Source organism: Pantherophis guttatus, chromosome 2 (assembly GCF_059756535.1).
Source record: "Pantherophis guttatus breed Tessera chromosome 2, ASM5975653v1, whole genome shotgun sequence".
Classification (NCBI taxonomy): Eukaryota; Metazoa; Chordata; class Lepidosauria; order Squamata; family Colubridae; genus Pantherophis; species Pantherophis guttatus.
In genome coordinates, this window is record NC_142064.1 from 50,274,045 (window position 1) to 50,298,004 (window position 23,960).

General features: G+C 36.3%; 1 protein-coding gene across 4 annotated transcripts in view; it reads left to right on the forward strand.

Moving 5' to 3' along the window:
* The window catches only part of CAMK4 (calcium/calmodulin dependent protein kinase IV), a 51,569-nt gene extending 32,111 nt beyond the window's left edge, over positions 1-19,458 (forward strand). For all 4 annotated transcript variants that reach the window (XM_034432749.3, XM_034432747.3, XM_034432750.3 and 1 more), the window contains 7 exons: positions 1,576-1,648; positions 7,038-7,128; positions 8,233-8,307; positions 10,262-10,337; positions 12,889-13,015; positions 13,934-14,086; positions 19,086-19,458. In XM_034432749.3, the coding sequence (XP_034288640.2) occupies positions 1,576-1,648; positions 7,038-7,128; positions 8,233-8,307; positions 10,262-10,337; positions 12,889-13,015; positions 13,934-14,086; positions 19,086-19,280 (790 nt within the window). In that variant the 3' untranslated portion in view covers positions 19,281-19,458. The remainder of the gene's footprint in view (positions 1-1,575; positions 1,649-7,037; positions 7,129-8,232; positions 8,308-10,261; positions 10,338-12,888; positions 13,016-13,933; positions 14,087-19,085) is intronic.
* Positions 19,459-23,960: the final 4,502 nt, after the last annotated feature.

Here is a 23,960-nt window from a genome sequence, read left to right on the forward strand (position 1 = left end):
TGCAGAAAACCACTTGCTAATTAGCTCTTTCCTGTTTCGCAACATTATAGAAATAACGCTGCACCAATCAGTACTTGTTTGCCAGCTAATCACCACATAGCTTAGTTCCCCATAGCCAAGGCTTAACATAACTTTTTAAACTTTTCCAGGTCCTTCTGTGCTCACCATATTGGCAGATTACCATTGCCTACTAAACCCATAAGGCTGGCATGCCAATAATTCTGCATTTGACTGTTTTTTAGTGACTCTAAAATGCCAGCCTGAGAAAGAGAGGGGCAAGGAAAGCCAAGAATCTGCTTACTATTATTAAATTCATCTGATAGCTACTTAATTGTTTAGATCGGGGTCCTCAATCCCTGGACTGTGGCCTAGTATCAGGCCAAGGCCTGTTCGGAACTGGGCCATGCGAACGTCAGGTGAGTGTGTATGCGCACACAGCTCCACTTGCATGAGCAGTGGACACTTGTGCTCACGTACATAGCTCCACCCACACAAGTGCCAGGTGCTTGCGAGTGGAGTTTTGCAAATGCCAGCCTCTTGCATGAGTGGAGCTGAGTGTGAATGGAGCTGTGCGCTCAAACAGGAGGCACTTGAGCTCACATGCGAAGCTCTGCTCACATGAGCAGCGCATGCTTTCGCTTCCATACAAAGCTCCACTCACACAAGTGGTGGAAGCTTGCACTTGCACAAATGAAGCTGTCCACGTGCGCACACCTGCCACTCACACAGAACTATCCCCCACTACCCTTGGAAAGGTTGGGGACTGCTGGTTTAGGTGGTTGTAGACTTAATTTTTGCTCTACTTACTTGACTTTTAAAATTTTGTTGCCTTTTTCTGTTCTTCTGTTTGTATTCTGTTGTATTCATTAAAAAAAAAATATTTTAGGTCAGGTAGTGCTTGACTCAGCAACTGTTTGAAGTTATGACAAAACTCCCCAGGGCTACATACAACCAAGATTTAAAGTTCCAATTGCTGCCCTACCGTGATCACATGATAGAATTCGGGGCAACTGGCTTGCATTTACAGCCATTTGCAATGTCCCACAGTCACATGATTGCAATTTATGATGGGTTTTTTTTTCTTTTGATGGAAACTGCATTAGATTAGTTCTGGTTTCCAACAAAAAAATACCCATTGTGGATAATGGATTCTTTTAATGACCTTGGTGTTAACCCCTGCAATAAAGGTCATAATTGGATATGATTGCATGGTGACCCACTAAATGATCAGCACAATTTATGGCAATAATTCCAGGTTCAATTATGGCCATAAATCGAGGATTACTTGTAGATAAGATTGGAAATCTAAATCAAGAAAGTTAACACAAATGTCTCTATGAGGTTACTAGGAACTGAGCTGTTTGCTAGAGTCCTTACTCTCTATTATCATATTATATTTAAAATATTTATTTATTAAACCAGAGTAAAGTTGTTTTTAGTGAGAGCTTTATCCATCAAATCATGAAAGATTATATTGTTGCTTGATTATTCTGTGATTTATTTTAATAAGGTTGCCTAGAATTGTGCTGTTCTAGAAATCCTGAGTTTGAATGGCATATTTTTGTTTCTTTATAGAATTGTGGAAAAAGGATATTACAGCGAGCGAGATGCTGCTGATGCAGTGAAACAAATCTTGGAGGCGGTTGCTGTAAGTTTTACTAGCTTCACAGCCTCAGATTAATATTTCATTAATCTCAAAATACTTGTTTGATCAGAATAGACCACTAAATGAAAGAAAAACTTCTTGATAACAGTCTGAATTCCTATATATTTATCAATCTCAATCAATGATCAAAACAACATGGGAGGAGGAAAACCATGTAAAAGCACATTTACTCTACATTTCTTTCATCACCCTACTAATGTTTCTCCTCATACTGAAGATAAACATCTAAACTACGGAATCAATTCTTGACATAGAATGACTTTTCTTAAGCTGGGAACCTTCCATTGCTCAGAATCCTAGCAGTTGAATGATGTCTGGTTTCTGGAAGGCTGCCCTAGAGGTTCTCTGTGTGAGGTAGCATTGGAATGTTCTTGGCAGCACCATCTAACTTCCCTGGCTACACTGTTCTGACCTAGGCTTCCTTAGAAAATATACAACACAAACTTAGTCTCAGCAAACCTCTTTAATTCATATGGCTGTGAATTATTGTCATTCCCAGTCCGAAAGGCTTATCAAACAGTCTTGCAGGGGAGTGTTAAAACACTCAACTTATCTCCCTTGGAATGCTGCCAGAGAACTAATTGCCACACGCAGGGCAAGGACAAACGTAGCACAGAGTCAAGCAGAACTTTTTCACAGCTTTTACCGGCCAGATGAACTAATTGCTTCCTGCAAAAGCTCACGTCCCATTCACTTCTCTTTTATGTTTTATGGAAGGGGCCAATCATCTCCAAGCCTTACTCTCAAGTCGACCCTGTTTTCTTAATTGTTCCTGTCTCCTGGCAGCTCTGCACATGCACACACTGTGAACAGGCTCACGCTGTTCTTCTGCCTCGCTGATGTCAGACTCTGGAGGCAGCAAAGAACTACCAGATGGCCTTGGCTCCCTCTCTGCCTCCGACTCAGAGCCATCGTCCGAGCCTTCCCCAGACTCCAGGACTGGCCCACGTTCCTCTCCAACCTCCTCACTGTTCGAATCTGCTGCCAGCTCTGCTGGCCGCTGGCGGGCCACAATATACACTATCTTTATTTAAAATAAATGCATGCAAAATAAAAGCCCTGTGGAAAAGTCCATGAGAACATCAAACAAAATGCAGGGTACTAAAATAACATATACTACCAGCACCAGAATTGGAAGACAATGGTAACCATGGAGAAAAGGTGTCACGTGTACCAAAAGAAAGGCCTCCATAGCTACTTATGCTGCTGCATTTCAGTTGAAGTTTCTAAATGCTCTTCAAGGGTAACTACATGAATAGACCATTGCAGTAATATAATTGGGAAGTGAAGACATGAGTGACAGAGCAAGCTGTCCCAGTCTAGGAATAGGCACAATTGGTACACAATACATACATGTGTAAAGGTCGTCCTCACTATAGTTGCCACCTGCTCTTTGATATCCTTTTCATCATTCTTAGTCCTTTTTTTTTGTTGTTGCTGTGGTGATAAGCAATCTTCCATTTACAGTTGCAAATGGCATTGCAGATGTGGTTGTATTTCATTCCAGTTATTCTCATAAAGCAGTCTGTGACCTTTGAAAGATGCCTAATTCATCACACTTTCCAGCTTCTAGTTTCCCAGGTTCAGGAACAGACGAGACAGAGAACAAAATATACAGTTAGAATCCTCTCATGTCAAAACTTTGATGTCAATAAAGGCAATAAGGGAGCAAATCAGAAGAGGCCTGGAATCTACAAACTTATTCAGTCCCTAGAACTAACGTCATAGCATCTATGTTGCCATAATGACTAAAGGAAAATGAAGGAGAAATGGGAAGAGAGAGCTGAAGTTAAATGCCAGTATAAGTTAAGGATCATTTTAATAAGATGATTTCTGTTTCAGATCTCAGTACTTGGATTATTATATAGATGCATAATATTTGCCTTATTTGTGAATTATAATTGAATGGTAGCATTCAACTTAAAGAATACTCTTTCACTGATTTCCCCTGCTTTTTGTAGTCTCTGTCTGTGCCAGTGGGAAGCATTATAGGAATTGAAGAAGTGAGGAAAATTACTAAAAGACTTTTCTATGAATACATCAATAGAAAAATCCATTTGATCAAATATTCTATCAGAGGGGGCAATATAAATGGAACCTAGCTCAATGAATTTTATAGAAAGTAATTCATTGAATTGCACAATATATGCCTACTTTAAAGACAAATACCCTATATGAATATTTAAAATACATGGAACCCCTTATCCTGCCATGGAATAGCACTTATCAATAGCACTTAGACTTATATACTGCTTCACAGTGCTTTACAGCTCTCTTCTAAGCGATTTACAGAGTCAGCATATTGCCCCCAAGAATCTGGGTCCTTATTTACCGAACTCAGAAGGATGGAAGGCTGAATCAGCCTTGAGCCTGGTGGGATTTGAACTGCCAAATTGCAGGCAGCCAGCAGGCAGCAGAAGTAATACTGCACTCTAACCACTGCGCCACCAAGGCTCTTTGAATAGTTCCAACATAAGTTTTATTCTTGATTGATTATTTTTGTCCACTGGTTTTGCCGCTTTCCAAATATATCAAAGATTCTAACACACGATGTCAGAAACCAGTAATAATATTACTCCTATTTGGCATTGCCAGCAGTGAAAGTTGCTGGGCTATTTCATTCAATGACATTTGAAGGGCCATATGTTTCTTAACTGTGTTCTTTATAATGGGGATTTAATTATTGTAATTTCAGTCATAGGTAACATTCTGTTCAAACCGAGGCAGTCAATATGCTGCTAGTCTAATCTGCACAGTACATTGCAATAATTCTCTGTTGCTGTGGGATGTGTGTGTGTGTCTATTTATTTAGTTATTTATGTATATTTATTTTTGTCAAGCATGTATAAGATAACAGATGTAAGTATAAACATGATTATGAAAACAGAAAATGGATAAAAATAAATGGGGACAGTAGGACAGGGACGGTAGGCATGCTGGTGCACTTATGCACGCCCCTTACTGACCTCTTGGGTATGGGGTGAGGTCAACGGTAGACAGTCTAAGGTTAAAGTTATGGGGATTTGGGGATGAAACCACAAAGTCAGGTACTCCATTCCAGGCATTGACCACTCTGTTCTCTCTATCTAAGATTGCAGATAGTAAGTAAATACAATTTACTTACAAGTACAATTGGGACCAGAACTTCTATCGCTAAGTGAGTGGCCATTAAATGAATCACACCAAATTTTGTAACCTTTTTTGCAAATCTCCATGATTGTTAAGTGAATCGCCCAGTAATTGAGCAAGTCCAGCTTTTTCCATTGACTTTGCTTGTTGGAAGCTGTCTAGGAAAGTAACAAATGGTGATCATATGACCTTGGTTGCTGCACCATTATAAATACATGCTGGTGACCAAGTACCTGCATTTTGATCATGTGACTGTAGGGACGCTGCAATACAGTAATTGTAAGTGTGAGGAGTATTTGTAAATCACTATTCTCACAGTTAGCAGTGCTCAATTTGCTACTGAATTTTACTAACCTTCTTCTCCATTAAAATAAGCCCTCAGCATTAAAATATCATTTTTGTTTGGCTCCCCAAAGACTAGATTCTGCATGTAGGCTGCTTTTACTATAATTCATTATGTTCTTAAGGATTTGCTAATGCAACCCTTTATGCAGATTTAAAATCATGCTTTTGTTAATGGATGCTACTTTACAATATAATAACTAAAATAATATTTAAATAGAGATATTTGTACTGTTGGAAAAATAGGATTCCTTCACTGTTTGCATTTTTAAGAGTATTAAAACAATTTTTGTATTAATTATGAGTCCTGCTTGGTACATTTATTGTTTTATCCTTTGGTGTTAGCTCATTTATACAGGTGGTCCTTGACTTACGATCGATCATTCATTTAGCGACCATTCAAAGTTATGATGGCATTGAAAAAATTATTTATGACTAGTCCTTCCACTTATGACCACCGCAGCATCCCTATGGTCATGTGATCCAAACTCAGGTGATTTGCAATTGTCATGTATTTACAACAGTTGCAGCATCCTGTGGTCATGTGATCACCACTTGCAACATTCCCAGCCACCTTCCAACAAGCAAAGTCAATGGGGAAAGCTGCATGATCCCATCTTGTTATTGTTTCTAGCTCTGCAGTGGCACAGAGGGTGTTGTAAATATACTTTTACAGTGGAAACCTGAGGCTTACAACACCTGATTTCCAACTGTATAGCATCCTGCATTAAAACCAATTTACTAATCATGTTTTCCTGAAATAACTATAATGGGCTGGTTTCACATAACATGTTAAACTCTAAACAAATCACAGTATGGCTTTGCATATTTTGTGAACTCAGGTAGTCTCTTGTTAGATATGGAAAAATTTATTATGTGTCCAAGATCATGTTCTTCTAGAGAAATCAGGATTCTCTTAGACCAGGGGTCCCCAACCCCCAGGCCGCGATTCACTACTGGAGTGTGGCCTATTTGGATCCAGGCCATGTGAGCGACGTGCCCGCATGCGCCCACAGCTCAACTTGCACAAATTGAACTGTGCGCGTATGCACACTGGCCCGCTACTCACAGGCTCCAGTTACCCTCTCCTCCCCAGACGGGCCGCCAACCTACAAAAGTTGGGAACCGCTGTCTTAGACTGATTAGGGTTCTGTGAAAACATTATATTATATGATTTAAATAGTGTACATATATACATATCTCTTGTGGTATTTGATTAGTGAGCTACACAGTTAATGGCAGGGAGTAAGAAAAAAAAAGTCTAACTAAATCTAGTTTACAGCATTACCATTTACTATCTCTCCCTACTTTCTTTTGTCTTATTGTTGGTTTCTCTGTTTCCATACCCTAATTTGTACTGTGCCTTCTGTTTATGAAACCTCTCATCTTTTTCTTTTTGTGGATCTTCATAGTATTTCATTTGTATTGGCCACCGACTTTAAAATTCAACCCATGTTCACTCTCATTTTGACTACAACTCTTATTGTTTTACCACACACACTGATACCTACATTTGCACTGCATTCAGCCTTGTCCACAAAAAAAATGGAACAATCAGTAACCAGTTTAATCCACTGTTTTCTCAGGTCCTTTGGGAAGGCCACAAAAAGTATTTATTTGCAGTTTCATCTTGATACTCATGGACTGTGGTTCATAGTGATTGTTAGACTTCCTTTTTTTTCATTTTCCACATGAATGTGCAAATTGTTTTTCACATCACAAATTATACATTTTTCTATTTTCAGTACATGAAATTGTGGTCTGCATATTTATTTTATTTCTTAGATTTATATTCCACTCTTCTCCAGAAGTCAAATCCATATACATAATAATACACAATATTATGAAAACGTAATAATTATATGAAATAACATTGCATACCCTCACTTATTCCTTCTAGTATTTACATGCCAATGGAATTGTTCACCGGGATTTGAAACCAGAAAATTTATTGTATGCAACTCCAGCTCCAGATGCACCTTTAAAAATAGGTAATTGATAATTGGTATCTTTTAGTAGCATCCTTAGCAAGTTGGTACTAAAGCAGAGGTGGACGTCACATACTGTAACAACCAGTTCGCCCAGCACTGGAAATGTGAGCGTACGCCACTGGTGGGTTGCCTTTGGTTCGGACCGGTTCACAAGAACCGGTAGTAAAACTGGCGGGAGGCCCCGCCCACCACTCCGGATGTCATTGGCGATCTGCGCATGCGCAGAAGCTTCTGTGCATGCATGATCCCATTGCAAACCAGTAGTAAAGGTAAGCAGAACCCACCCCTGGTGTGCACGTGTCCATGCATGCGTGCAGCATCAAAAACAGCGATATAGGATCGGATTGTGCCCAGTTGCAATTACAGGTTTACCTGAACCGGCAGCAGCCCACCACTGGACTAAAGGGTACCTGGGACCTCAGAATCAGCAGAGATATAACCAAAGCAATATTTAGGGTGCACAATAAATTAAGCTAGAAACTTATTGCAGTAGCAGATAAGTTGAACAAAACAAATTTCTAGAATAAAAAGGAGTGAGTGCCATAGAGTAGAGGCAATATATGAGTTAGAAACAAAGTCACTTTGTTCATATTGCAGCCTTGTACAATTCCCAAAGAATGAAGCAAGTTAAAAATAACTATGTCTGATGAAGGACAAAGCTGCTGTTAGCCTAAATCAACCACTGCTTGTTCCTAATTAGGCAGAGGGAGATGATATATGTAAGCAGCTTGACAAAAGAGCTTGTTTGGATCACAATTTTATCTTCTCCTCTAAGAGAACACCCTGTGATGACAGATCAGTAAAACTTTAAAACATCCTTCAATTTTAGGTTTATTGCATTTAACAAGGGGAAACTTTTTCTTACAGGACTTGCCCCATTCATTTCATGCTGAAATTCAATTATGATGTTTTGTGTTTAAAAGACATGAAATTGGGAAGAAAAAGAACAATCATACAGCCTGTTTTCATTATTTTGCCACGTTAAGCTGAAGGTCACCTTTTCAATCTATATAGGCTTCCTACCAGATTTAGAACATTGATTTACTATGTCTAATTCAACAATTATTTCATAAGAAATATAATTTTCTGATTTCTGTATAACAGCTGATTTTGGACTTTCCAAGATAGTTGCAGATCATGTTACCATGAAAACAGTCTGTGGAACTCCAGGATATTGCGGTATGTTTCGGAACTTATCTTATTTTTGATCTGTTTTTATTTGTATTCTGTTGTTTTAACTTCCTATATTTTCTAAATTTAGCAACTATCACACTAAAAAACCCCAGTTCACATTAAAATATATACAGCTAGATTGTATTCACTTATTCAAAATATCTTTTATCTGCACAAGTCATATATTAACTATAACCCTACACGGTTAGCAATGGTATACTCATCCCAAAGCTGCATTTTTGCTTAGAAAAAAGACCATCCAGATGGAAGCATGAAATTTCTGGTTAAATGTAACAGTTTATAATACAATAAAATCTCTATTTCACAGACTTCAGTTTAGTGGATTTCATATGCAGCGTTTAGATTTTTATATCAGACTTCACCCCTTGCAATGGTGTGGTTAATTGTTGTACTTTATTCCATTTGCACAGTATAACTCACATTTTATGTATTTTGCATAAATTTCTACCATATGCCCAACATTCACATGTTGATGAAAATAACAAATGAGGCGAATATAGTTTCTTGATATTAGAAATAAATCTTACCAGGTTCATTTCCAGACATAAAGAACACAAGCAGTTGCTTGAATCAAAGGTGCAGTTTATTGCAAGGACCTAATACACAAAAATAACTGTTGGAGGCAGCCATGGTTAGGCATTTCTCAAACGCCCCTTATATAGGAAAATTCAAACTTCTTTCTTTGAAAACGTGCAAAAGTACCCCCTGCAGGAATTCTAAGAAAATGCACTTAGCCAGCTGAGAATAGGCCCTTTTGCAGTCAGGCAACCTGCTGAGTTATGCTCAGTTCTGGTTATTTAGCATTTGTCGATTAAAAATAGTAATCTCTTTGGGGCAGGGACCTTTTTTCTTAGTTGATCAAAGAGATTTAAGTTTCAGACTGGGAACAACGTTCACCCAATCGTGGTTTCAGACAGGTGTTCACCCAATTACATTGGCATTTTCTATTGCATTTTGATCTTTGTCTGGAGCCTATTCTGATTTGTGATTTTGAACCTTTTATCTTTGATTTCAGCAGGAAGACTCTATAGTGGGAGGACTTTGACTGCCTTTCCACACTGGCTATCTGTCAACACAGACATTCCTAAAAGACATACACCTTCTCAAGCACACTTGCAGGTTTAGAGTCACCTTCTCCAGGGGCAGATCTTGTTTATCATGTCGAGATAGATTTTTCTCCACCTCACTTTCTCTGGGAAATAAAATTCCTTTTAAAATGTCTCAGAAGTTCCCCTACGGAGGCTGGAAAACCAATGGAGTATGCCATCTCCACAAACAACCTCTGATACACAGCTGGAATCTTCAGGAATCTATAACAACGTCTAAATAAATTGAGAAGCTATGTAGAAGGAACATTCACCAATTGATTTAAGGGGGGAAAATATGTCTTCTGAATGAAGCTCATCCCCCCCCTCTGTAATATTTAAATAATTGCAGTAGTCATTAAAAGCATAACATAAAAAAGATACAGATAAAAGTTTAAGCATGCTTCTTGAAAAAGAAAATCTCTTGAGCAAATCTATTTTGAATATTTTAGGAAATCCCATGTGAAAATCAGAAATAGGTTGTTAAATAAAAAATTGCGCCCATATTATGCAGAATCAAATTGGCCAACATTCTTGAAAGTATTTGCCATAGTGACTTATAATTTTTGTTGTTTTAATTTTAGAACTGTTAATGTCAAAGTATCATTCCAAAATCTCTTTCTTGCCCGTTTAGTTGCTAAACACATTTAAAAGCTTTTAACTAGTACTAAAACTTACTTGCATTTCATACAGAAATATTTCACTTTGCCTTCTTAAGTTCTATTTTATTTAGTTACATTTATAATTTTTGTCATGTTGAATTTGTAGAATTATGCTTTTTTTCTTCATGAGTTTAGACCATGTATTTTATGACTGTTAACTTATTTTACTGACAAGGTTTTTATCATTTGCAGCACCAGAAATTCTACGAGGGTGTGCTTATGGCTCAGAAGTGGATATGTGGTCCATAGGAATAATCACCTATATCCTGTAAGTTTAGAAGACATAAGTATGGAACAGGTGGTTATTTCATTATTTTCTAATAATCAGCATTTATTTACAGGGTCAACAAGAACTTAATCAATAATTTGCCTTGCTCTGGTTTTAATGATTTGAAGCTTGAAGGTCCAACAATTATTCAAAAGCAAAAAAATCAGATTTTAAAATATGCATTAGTTTCAATTTGTTAAATTACAAGTCTTGGGGCATTATTTTTCTTTATCTTTATGGTAGCTTGTAATTGCATTTGAGACAATGATTTTCCCTACACTGAGATTCATGAATGAGTTTGGATTTAAATCTAGGTTGCAATCCAGGGTAGGCCACCTCTGCCTCTTAAGAACTCTTCATAAAGCAAGATATTTCCCCTCCTCTCACTATCACCACTCCAAAATGGATATAAGAAAGAGACATGAAAATTCAAAAAGATGGATTTACCTAGAGTGTTACAGTGTGGAAAAAAAGTCCCAAGATGGAGAATGTGGGCTGAGTGGAGGGTCATTATTAAATGATATTAATATGAAATTGTATTTAATATCCCATCACCATGCTTTGAAAACATAAAGGACATGCATACCAGTGGTGAAATCCAAATTTTTTTACTACCGGTTCTGTGAGCATGGCTTGGTGGGTGTGGCAGGGGAAGGCTACTGCAAAATCTCCATTCCCATCCCATTCCAGGGGAAGGATACTGCAAAATCCCCATTCCCTCCCCAGTCCTGAAGGAAGGATATTGCAAAATCTCCATTCCCACCCCACTCTGGGGCCAGCCAGAAGTAGTATTTGCCTGTTCTCCGAACTAATCAAAATTTCCGTTACAGGTTCTCCAGAACCTGTCAGAACCTGCTGGATTTCACCCCTGATGCATATTAATGTTTTGCTTTCTAAAAACTTTCTTGCTTCTTCTACACCTTGCTTCTTCCTTTAAAAATGGCCATTGGTAATTATTTTTTGGATGAATTGAAGGGAAGAAGGCCATGATGCATTGCTCAGTTAAGCAGGAGATGTAGAATAAGAACTCTACTGGTGTGAGCATAAGTCTAAGTAGATGAGTGTTGTCCAGTAAATGAGCATCTCGTGGCCTTCTTTTTCATGAGCCTTTCCATGCAGAAGAGACTTCTCAAGCTCTTCTTCAAGACCTATAACCATCAACTTGCAGCTGATTACCAAGCAAGAAAAGGGCCTTTTCAAGAAGTTTTAAGCTGAAATATTTTTCTTTTATTTCTGGAAGGTTTTCCTAGCCTCGTGTTTTATCTATGTTCTGTCTTTATTTTTATTTTACATACACACATGCATATCTACTTTTTCTCTTTATCATATGTATGTATGTATGTATGTACATATGTAGATGACAAAGAAAAGAAAGAGGAAGTAATGTCAAATTCTGAAAACTGCAAGAATAAAAATTGCCATTTAAATTAATTTAGCTCTAAATACAGGAAACCAGCAAATATGTGTCCAGCCAGCAAATACGTGTACAGCCATTAATGTATTTTACCTATTTATTAAGTGATAAGCGGTGCCTTGCAGATTTTCAGCTGACAACATAAACATAGTTTTTTAAAAATCTAAATTGCCTTAAAATAAAAACCAAATGTCCACCACCTGTGTGCATGTGATTGCTTTTCTAGATGAAGACCTTGCATTAATTATTATTTGTGTATAAACGTGGACAAAGACCAAATTAAATTGCAGTCTTTATTTTCAGGTCATTTTTCATACCCATCAACATAATTTTGAAGCTTGATTCTGTCTTTTAAGGCATTACATATCCCACTCAAATTTGTGTCATGTTATCTAATAAGCATTTCTTCTACTTCTTTGTCCAAGTGATTAATTAAAATATTGACGAATACAAAGCTCTGAATGTACCCTACTCAATACTTTCATCCAGTTTGCTGAAGAATCATTATTGAGCCCTCTTTGAATTCAATTTTTAAACTAGCTATTTACTTAATAATGCCATTCAACCCACATGTCATGGAAAATTTGTCGAAGTTTTACTGAAATCAAGATGTATTACGTCTGCAACATTCCCACATTCTGCTAAGAATATAACCCCAATCAAAATGAAATACAGTAACCAGTGCAAGTGTTATGCTAATCCATGCTGACTCCTAATTAATACTGCATTGTTTTCAAGTTTTTTTGCAAATTCATTTGTGATCTTCTCTAGAACATTCAAAAGCTAGTTTCCTAAGCCTTCCTTCCTTCCTTCCTTCCTTCCTTCCTTCCTTCCTTCCTTCCTTCCTTCCTTCCTTTTACAACCATACATTTTCGAAACCTAGAGCCCAATATGAGATTTTAAAAATACATATGTACTCTATTATAGAAGTCTATTGCTAACTGTTCATATTAAAGAAATCTATTAACATTTCTGTATCACAATGTATTATTTTTAATCTCGAAGATAATGCACAGTGCTTCACTATTTGCATACTCATTTTCTGGCTATAAATACAGTTTTTTAGAAGGAAGCTAAGGCTGACCTATATCATTCTGTCTCACCAAATTTATACATTTCTCTCTCATTTGCATGTAGACTTTGTGGCTTTGAACCATTCTATGATGAAAGAGGAGATCAGTATATGTTCAAGAGGATTCTGAACTGTGAATATGATTTTGTTTCTCCCTGGTGGGATGATGTATCTCTGAATGCCAAGGATTTGGTAAGTTCAGTAAATTTTAACAACTTTTGAGTGGTGAAGTCACCTGCCTTTCAATTCCTTTTAATATTGATGTAATTGAACATACATCATTTACATCATACTCTCTACATAGTCAGGGGAGGAGGTACAAACCACTGTAAGAAAAGTTTGTAACCATTTCAGTAAATAACTCAGAGCAAAAAATTCTTCTCTGCCTTTTGGCTTCTCAATAAGACTTTTATTCACACAGATAATTTACAGAATATTACAGGGAAAAGCCTGTGTGACATTTGCTTTTACTTGGAGCACTCCTGTATTTTCCCACTTATTTTTTTCTGTCATTGATTAATGAGGGAAAGATGGACAAATGGCCAAACAACTGCCTAGTCTACATAATTTCCCTTCTGTTGCTTGCACTGGATAGGATTTTAAAAGAATCCTTGAAGAGGGCAAAGGAACAAGCATGATTTCTTCATCGTGCTTCAGTTTCATAGCATGCACCAAGCATAGCTTTGGTATCTTGAATATCTGTATTGCAAAATGCCATCCATTATTATGATTATAAATTAGTGGCCATAATGCATACAGAAACATGAAGGGTAGATGGATAATATCTGCAGTGGAAAAAAGGGATCTCATATATGGTTTCAGTTTTTTCAGCACTGACAACTTTGAGGTTTTTAAAATGACATCATAATGTTTTGATTTGTCATGCCATCCCAATTACTTCTGGTGGGGAAGGAAGTTGAAAGTTTAAATTCTACTTCAGCTTTTTCAGTTTATTGCAGCTAGAACTAAGCTTGGTCACTTGTCAGAAAGTTATTGATGCATGAGATCTGCTGGATACATCATCCTTAGATTAGAACCTACGGAAACAATAAAATAAATACTCAAGGAATTAAATCGTTTTTGTTAACCTTATATTTTCATATTATGCAGGTTAGGAAGCTAATTGTGCTTGACCCCAAAAAACGCCTTACCACTTTCCAAGCTTTACAGCATCCTTGGGTCACAGGAAAGGCAGCCAATTTTATTCATATGGATACAGCTCAAAAGAAACTCCAAGAATTCAATGCTCGACGTAAACTGAAGGTATATATCTGGAGGGAGAAAAAGGTTTTAAATAGGTTTTTATTTTAATTGACAAACACTGACAGTTTTTATTTTTGTAAACATGTCATAATATTGACTGCAGCATATGCATATTCCAGAAACTGAAACTGCCCAATTACATTGAGATGAATCCAATATTAACCATACTTGGATAAAGGGCTCTGGCTGCAGAAGGCTTCTAAGCTATTAGGACATTTCTGGTATTGGAATGCATATTGAGACAATTAACTCCTGTGAAAATCCCTTTCACAGAAAATATGTTCTACAAGTTTAGAAAATATTACAGAATGATGAGGGAAGATGTTATAAAGCGAGGGGAATCTTTGATAGACGTATATCTATTTTCATCCGAAGACCATTTTGTTCTGTTCAGAAGGTAGTCCTACTGACTAAATGTAATACTATATCTAGTTAATTGTTTAAACTAAAAGTAAATGTGAACCCTGTAGAGGGAATATCAGTATAGCTGCTGCCAACATGTTCACATGACACTTATTCATGTTTAATGTCAAATGTGCCATAGCTAATAGCTTGCATACTGTATATTCACTGACTTTGTGTAGTTGACTGAAACATAAGTGCTTACAATCCTGATTTATAATACATTCAGTGTTTAAATTCATGCCATATAATAGCAATAGCACTTAGATTTATATACTGCTTCATAGTGCTTTATAGCCCTCTTTAAACAGTTTATAGAGTCAGCATACTGCCTCCAACAATCTGGGTCTTCGTTTTTACTGACCTCGGAAGGATGGAAGGCTGAGTCAACTTTGAACCGGTAAGAATCAAACTGATAGCAATTGGCAGAATTAGGCTGCAATACTGCATTCCAACCACTGCACTACCGTGGCTCATAGCTTATAGCTATTACCATAAATCAGAAAATATATTCTTATTTCGTGATACCTTACTCTGTTTTTTTTTAATGGCCAGAAGTATCATCGAATGTTTGGATAATAGACTTACAAGTGTAAACCAGCCACAGATGGCTAGTTTGAAAATTGCTCCAAGCATTTGCAGTAGAGTCTATGGCAGTAGTGGGTTTCAATTTTGGTCGCTACCGGTTTGCTCGTGGGCGTGGGCGCACTTATATGCACGCACGATGCTTCTGTGCATGCACAGAGATGTCCAGGCGGGTGGGCAGAACCTCCTGTCGCTGCTGCTACCGGTTTGCCCAATCCCGGGCGAACCGGTAGCAACCCACCACTGGTCTATGGGCATGCACAGGGTGTTTGCATTAATTTATCTGCTAGTTAGCCAAATATAGTTAAACGTGAATACAAATTAGCTCAATGTTTGACAACAATTCTTTTTAAAAAGCAGTATTTTTTCTAGAAACATTTTTAGCATTTTTCTATCATCTTGGCTATCTTCTACAAAATTAAGGTGTAGTCAATACTTTGGGACACATATTTTGGAGGATGCAGTTCAAGAGCTCATCTTAATTAGTTTAAAATAGTGATATGAATAGTGGGTTATATTTTAAGAAATATGTGTATTAATTTCCTAATATCAAGATAGAAAAGGGGCAATGCTAGTCTGTATTAGTTTAACTTTTTATTTTGACAATTTAATTTTTTTTTTTATTGCAACCATAGTATTTTCTGAACTGGCTCAGAACTGGCGGTGGGATAGTGCTATGGTAGTTCTCCTTTGTCCAGTGTCAATTCCAGTAGGTACTGGTTGGGAGAAAAAAGTTTAACCCCACAGCCTCTGCTTTGTGTGGGTTGCTTTATGGCTCCATCTTCTCCCAACATTTGTTTTACCTGTACATGAAGTCCCTGGGTAAGTCACTGACTGGCATGGGGCCAAGTCTCATCAGACTGCTGTTAATATTTAGTTGTACTTCTCCAGTCCAGCTAATAAAATAATTCCGTCTCAATGCTTTCCCAATACAGAAAGGTGAGAAATAGGCTTTGACTCAGCCCAAGCAATATCAAATAGTTGTGAATTTTGGGGGGCTGGGATTTGTATCAGGGAATTTTCTATCTATGATTCCAGTAGTTTAAGAACTGGGGGAAAAGGCATTGATAATCCAAGGCAGGCTAAAGAGAGTGCTTACCTACCATGAATGTATGTATTTCAGTCCGTAGGGTCAGATTAGTTACTTCTGAATACTCGAGGAAGCTTACATATGACAACTTGGGATAACTGTCTGCGATTTTTGAGAAGTTATAGAAGATGAGCAAAGTGCCAGAGGATTGGAGAAAGCCAACTGTTGTTCATATTGTTTGAAAAGATGACTCATGTAAAAGCAGGTCACTTGGCTTAATGCTGATACTAGGCAAAAGTCTAGAACAAATTGTTAAGCAATCAATGTGTGAAACTTTAGAGAGAAAAATGCACTGCTTAGCAGAAGCCCATAAGAGTTTATTAAGAATGAGCCGTTGTAACTATTCTGATTTCATTTTTTGGATTGACTGAGCAGCTTAATAGTTCAGGTGGACAGAAAGATACCTCAACTTTAGCAAGACATTTGACAAAGGCTCCCTTGAGAACCAGTAGAAAAGATGGCAAAATATACATTGGATTATATACTTGATGAATATAGAGCTAGTTGCAAAATGTACCAATTAAGCATACTTTAGTAACTCCATGTCAGTCTGGAAGAAGATTGATTTCTGGAAAGATCTTTATATTCATTACCCTACTAGCAACAAAGATCATGGAAGCCAGTCAAAGCAGTTATCCAGATTTTATTACACAAAGCATCATTAAGGCATAATTATTCTGAGTCTCTTTGTCAAATTTTTCCCCTTCCTGGGGTAAGAGATCGTTTTTTTGGTAATGATCCAGCTCCCTCCCATAAGAGCTTTGCTTCGTCCTTCATTCCATGCTCTGTTAAATATTCCACCACAACTTTGTACCATTTAATAAGTTTGTAAATGACTTGGATGAATGGTTAGAAAATATGATTGACACATTTGTAAATAACACACAGTTAGGAGGATTAGCAAACCCATTGCTATTTGGGAAACGTCAAGAGTTGGAATAACGGGCAGAAGCCAGCAACATGAATGTCAACAAATCCAAAGTCCTCCCTTTGGGTAGGCAGAATCAAAGGTATAAGATGGGAGAGGCCCATGCCCGACAGAGGCACATGTGCAAAAGATCTGGCAGACATGGTGGATTATGATATGCACAGTTAGCAGTGTGATGCAGCACTAATAGAAGTATAGTTTCAGAAAGCATCATTCCTTTCTATTCTGCACTAGTTAGACTATACCTAAAATATTAGGTCCAATTCTAAGTGCCATATTTTAGGAATTTGATAAACAGGAGCATGTCCTAAAGAAAACAGTTAAGGGACTTGGAAGGAAACATTTACAAGGAATGATTAAAGGTGCTGAATATATTTAGTCTGGAGGAGACAGCAGAGAAACATAAGAACTTTCTTCAAATACTTGAAGAGCACTCATAAAAATGGGGCTGATTTGTTCAAAATTGTTCCAGAAGGCAGCTCAAGGATCAATGGTCCTAAATTACAAGGATCCCCATTTCAATTAGACATTAGAAAAAATGGTAACAGACTTCCTTGGAAGAAAGGAATTTGTCTTCACTGCAGGTGTTTAAACAGAGACTAGATGCTTTCTATCAGGAACGCTATATTAATGGATTCCTGACTCAGCCTAAGGGCTCGATTATTTCCATCCTATCTTTCAATTCTGTATGTCTGTGAAATCATTTCATTGTAATATATAGTGGAATATAGAAAGTTTCTGCTCAGGCAGAATTACAGGTTGGGGCAACCCCTTTTTATGATCTAAGTAAACACACAATGGAAAATAAAATTAAGGCGGAGGGAAGGTTTTTTTTCAATGGTACATCAGTAAGGATAGGCTTGAAAATATAATGCAGTGGGTCATATTTGAGATGTCAAAGAAGGCCGTATTACTTTGAAAGCTGCCCCAAATGCCCCAAATTACACCCATTCTGCACAATTTAGTTTAAAGTGGAAAGACAGTAAGAATTGCCCACAAATCACCTGTTCTGATTATAGTAAGCTATAAAAGTTTTGAGTTATGAGCTAATTGTCACTTATTTCTCTATCCTTATGCCCTGTAGATATGTTGAGACTCATTCCATAAATGGTATAATTCTTTTGGGATTCTGGGAGATAGAAGTCCTAACATATTATAATAAGGAGCCCTGGTGGTGCAGTGGTTAACTGCAGCATTGGCAAACTCTGCTCACAATCTGGAGATTGATCCTGACAGGGCTCAAGGTTGACTCAGCCTTCCAAGGTCGGTAAAATGAAGATCCAGATTGTTGGGGGCAATATACAAATATGCTTTACAATATGCTTATAATGTAAACCACCCAGAGAATGCTGCAAAGTTCTGTGGGGTCGTATGTAAATCTAAATGCTCTTGCTCTTGCTGTAAGAGGAGGACATACAAGGATGGAGAAGTCTGCCTTAATCCTATCAAGATTATTTTATTATTATGTCATTGCAAAACTATGCATGTATATACTATTTGTAGTTTTTGGCATAAGTTTTTGGTTTGCTTCCCCCCCCCCCCCCCATTTTTCTGTCTGTATATTTTAGTCTTATTTATATCAGTTTGCTTAGTGGAGACAATGTGCAAGAAAATGCATACTTTCTCCTAGTGCATTTTAAATAACTTTACGCAAATGTGCATGTGCATATCCCTTATGTATACATTTTGTGCTTTGTACCTGTATTTTCTTAAGGTTTTTAAAGAACAGCATTACCAAATTCTTCTATATAAGTACAGCAAGGGTGAATAAAATTCATTTTTTTCTTAAACGATGTCAGTTAATAAAGTTATTTACAGTGTAAACCTAGACTTTATCACATATTACATAAGAAAAAATCTGTGATTTAGCTTCATTAAGGCTATATCATAATTTTTATATATATACGTGAATGAACTACCTTACATTCAGTGCAGCCAAGCTATACCATACATGGCGAAAAATATGATTTCTGTTTTGTTTTTTAAAAAATCAGGCTGCAGTGAAAGCTGTTGTTGCATCAACTCGTCTTGGAAGTGCAAGCTACCATAGCACCCATGACAGCAATAAGCTCAACGAAAACCAGCGTGTAAGCTTAGATGATGATACAGAAGAAAAAGAGACAACTGCATGCCACATAACTCAGGGAATGGACATTCAGGAACAAGGATCTGAAGGAGGAGAGCCGTAAACCTTGCAATGTCTTCTTTTAGCAAAGACCTCCCATTTCATGCACCAGCCAAATTACCATTCAACAAGAATGAATTATGGATGACTTTGCTTTCAGGTGTAAAGTCCAACTGTAGCTGGTGACCTGAACTTTAATGCATGTGATTGCTTCTGAAAAACAGTAAAGTCTTTTATTGGCATGCCGTGGATAAAGTGATGTTTACAATAATGCCAACAGATGAATTGGAGAATAGGAAGTATGTGCACATCTTATGAGCAACACAAATAAGTAATGTAGAATGTTTAAAAGATAATATATAAAATGCAGGGTGGTTATTGTTGACACAAGAAAGGCATTCTCTAGCAATCATGACATTTTTCCAATATGCTTCCTTTCAAATTTGTAATTATCCAGTAGGCACAAGATCCACCAAGTGTTTTTTTAAAAGCCTATGAAAGAGTTTTATTTATCAAAGATACCTTGAAAATATTTATGATGGAAAACTTAGAGATTTATATGCAAAAACATTATGTTTGTTCCTTTGAAAAATTGAGAAGAGATTGGGATGACTAAAAGATCTTGATGCTGATGTTAAGAATGCCTTACCTCTGTTGATAGCCATTTCTGTATAGTCTTAATTTATAGCTGTCATTTGGCATTTCAGAATTAAATCTTCCCTTGGCAGAACCATATTCCTGTAAGAGTTGCACACAGCTCAAGAGGCTGAAGAAAAGATGCTCCAGAAAACTTAGAATCAGTCATCATTATGAAATTGTGCCCATGTTTATAGAAAATTGGGACTATTGATCTGAAATTTTAGAATTATACTGCAAGAAGGATATATGGTATCCAGAAGGAGAGTACCCAACATACTGTAGAAATACTTGTTCGGTAGGTGATACAGGGACTTTCTGCAGTCAGAGGATGCAGAATGGGGTGCCTTGTCAGTATACAATCTTTACTAAACATAGTTTATGTGAATTGAACTATCAGCAGAATGGCTTTTCAACAACAAACTTTTCTTTGTAATTCTAACATCTGAATTCCTGAATGCAAAAAAATTACAAAGAAAGTGGTGACAGTTACCTTAAACAGCCCAGTTCTATATATTTCTACTCAGAAATAAGTCCTAAAGAGTTAATAGTATATATTCTGTGATAACTGAGTATAGTTTTAGAATTTCAACCTCTCAGAAACTAATTAAGTATATAATTACAGTCTCATTTGCTTTTTAGTATATGCACAATAACATAATATGTTCAATAATTTTTTTCTTTTCTTAATTATGCTTTCAGCAGCATTGTTCATCAGTGGAACTACAATTATTAGTAAACCAAGAGCATGTTCCGAAGCAAAGGGAATGCATTATTTTAACTTTTTATTATATTAAAATGAAGGGTAAATGAACATTATTTGTGTGAGGCTAGGCATGATAGAATCATGATTTAGTACAAAATAGTGTATAAGTTTGTTTCTGCAGTAAATATTATATATGCTTTTCTAAAATATACTATGTTATTCTGAATGCATGAATAAGAACATGAGAAATATTTGTTTCACACAAGGAATAATTGGAGCAAGCATAAGGAATCATTGCAAGATCTCATTCTTGTGAGTTGAAAAAGGTGGCTTAATATCTGTATTGACAACTACGTTTCTTGCCTGGAGTAAATGATTTAGACAGTAAATTAGTAACAACTATAATAAACCTCCAGCAATAACTATAGCACTTCATATATATGAAGACGTATGTACACACACACAGACACACACACAAAAAAAACCTTTTTGGTGAAACTGCATTCTCTGAACTCAAAATAATCCCCTCTTTCACATGCTGAATGATATATACAAATTCCCTAGGCCTGTGGAAATCTGTGTAGATATTCAAACCATCAGGTCATAGCTTCTAGGTGTAGTTAAATGCATGCCCAATTGAAATGAATCAATGAATTACTTTTGTGGTTTTCACCATGGCTTGCATTGAAGGTTTAGGTAGCATGAATATAAGGTTATTGCTTTCACGAATTTGCTTTCATTGATTTTGCTATATGAATGTATCTGTGTGTTTTAGTCCTAGCAAGTGTGGAAACACAGGGTATAAGTGGTAATTTGTTTGTTTTTATAAGATTATGCTGCACATTTTCCACTGAGATTCTACTACAAAAATTAGTATTTGATGAAACATACAAATAGACCTCATTTAGCAATTGTTCTCAGTTACAACAGTAAGGAAGAAGTAATTTTATGACCAGTTCTTGCATTTACGATCTTCGCAGATCTGTAAAGCAGAGGAAAATTGAAGTAAGATGATAAACTCAGTTTCATTTAGCACCTCCTTCACTTAACTACTGAGTTGCCAATCCCAATCGTGGTCACTAAATAATTACATTACATTTAAAATTGTCTGTAAAATGCCACATTTTAGTACCAAGGAATCTAAGTTAGGTACTACTGAGACAAGTCCAACTCCAGTTCACTTTTTAGTAAAAACTCAGCAGTCTCCTTGAGCTATCTAATCAACTTTATTTTCTTCATCCTGATCAAGTATCATGTTTTTCCTAACTTTTCCCCTCTTGTATCATATGCTTAGAATACAATATGTGAATTTTTGTTTGCTGTTCATTGTCTTAAGGGAACAATCAACTTTCATTTGGAACAGGAATGGTTGATGTTTTAGTAACATTCCCAAAATTTTAAACTCAAAGGACTGTACCTCATTTTTTCTCAATATTGGGAGTTACACAATGCCACTGAAAAGACCAGTATTTAAACTATTCTGTTTAATTTTTCATTTCTTCCTATAACTTCTTTCTTCCTAAAAATAATTCTCCTTTTTACTTTTCCAGCACATTGTTCATTTTTATCTAGAGTAGTGTTTCTTAAACTATTTTTCTCCTCAAAGTATCCCTTCCCACTTTGAAAAAATTATGGAGGATCCAAAAGAGTTTTTATTTGTATGGGTTATTTTTATCACTATTTAGGATATTAAAAATTAAAATTGAACATTTGTTATTGCAACCACTTCTCAAGATTGTTTGATTGGATTTTAATATTGAATTATTTTTCAACATAGCCTGATAAATATTTTGCAGACCTGAGGGGATCTTGAGGTATGCCTAAGGGTCCTAGGATCACCCTTTAAGAAACACTGATCTAGAGTAATATTTACTTCAAGAAAACAAAAACATCAAGCCTTCACTTCTTGATTGTGATGCAGGTAGATGTTATTTTGGTTGTCTTAATATTTAATATTCATCTTGATTTTTTATTTTCTATTTTAACATGCACAATAATTATAATCCTTTGGTTGATAAAATGGTGTCATAAGAATTTCTCAAAGCATTAGTATTTTAATTTCCAGTGCTGATTTCAACCTTAAAATCCTGGAAACTGCAATTCTTAAAACACACTGGTGTGTGCACACTGGTAAATGCAAGGGAGAATATATATTCTTTTGTTGCTCATTTTCCTATTCCAAATCACTCTGTTTCACAAAATTTAAAGAAGCTTCTTGATCATACTTAACAGTTAGAAAAACAATCAGGTATTCTGGCACACCATTAGCCTTAACACCTTCTACATCCTGTATGATTTACATAGTGAAAGGCTTTCCTCTACTCAATGAAGCAAGGATAAATTTCTTATATTTTTTGCTCTTCATTATCTATTTTATATTAGCTGTTTGTTCCGCTGTCCCTCTGCCTTTCTGCAAACCTGCCGAAATTTGGCATTTCTGTCTCCCTGTACATCTTTATTCTTTAGCTGATACAGGTATGTAAATCTCTAATCCATTGTCTTGTTCCACATTTATTGACCCAGACTCTTAGCGCATTATCTGTTTCCTGACCTTCATACTTCAATTTCAAGTAGAATTCCTGAATATATTCCCACAAGTGATTCTGTCCTTCTATATTCCTGCCCTAAAGAGTTTCAGTGGTTTTTCCATCTTTCTTTTAAGCACACTTGCCTCCATTTTCTGTCTTCTGTGACTGTTTTAGTTGAAAATTTTCTTATAATTTCTTTGATCTTATAAGAAATAACTGTTATTTTTCTTTTATCTCTATTTGTTGAATGGTATTCTCAGTTTTCAATTTTCCCTTGTCCTTTTTCATTTAACTTTGTTATCCTATGTTTAATTATTATATATAATCCTTCTTGCTGATCAAGCTCTTAATTCCCTATCTTTGTTTTTTATTATCAATTGCTAGTTCCGCAAAGTAGTTGAATCTTTTCTTCTTTGAAATGCTGATTTTGCTTTTCCTGCTTTGGATTTCTTACTATCTCTTATTTCTGCTTATTGCTCCATGGGTTCTCTTCTACACGAGTTAAGTGTTTGTTTGTTGCATTTTTACATTTTGGCTGCTCAGATGGTTTCTGAGTCTTATCTTGCTGGCATACCTACTTGTGAGACAGTTCCAATTAAGTTATGGTACAAACCACAGAACAAAAGATTGAATACTTTCCTTCATCATTAAATGGTTTATTAAACAAGATATACATTTACAGTGTATTAAACCTAATATACAACTAATCTACTTATGTGCCTAATAACCTGATGCCTGATAATGATGTAGCTCTAAGTGAAAAGGAACAATATTTAATAAACTAATGTTTTCCCTTTTCTCTATTTTAACTGTCCCCTTTTTCCAACAATAAAATATTATTGCCACAGTTTTATTTAACCCTCACATTTAAGAA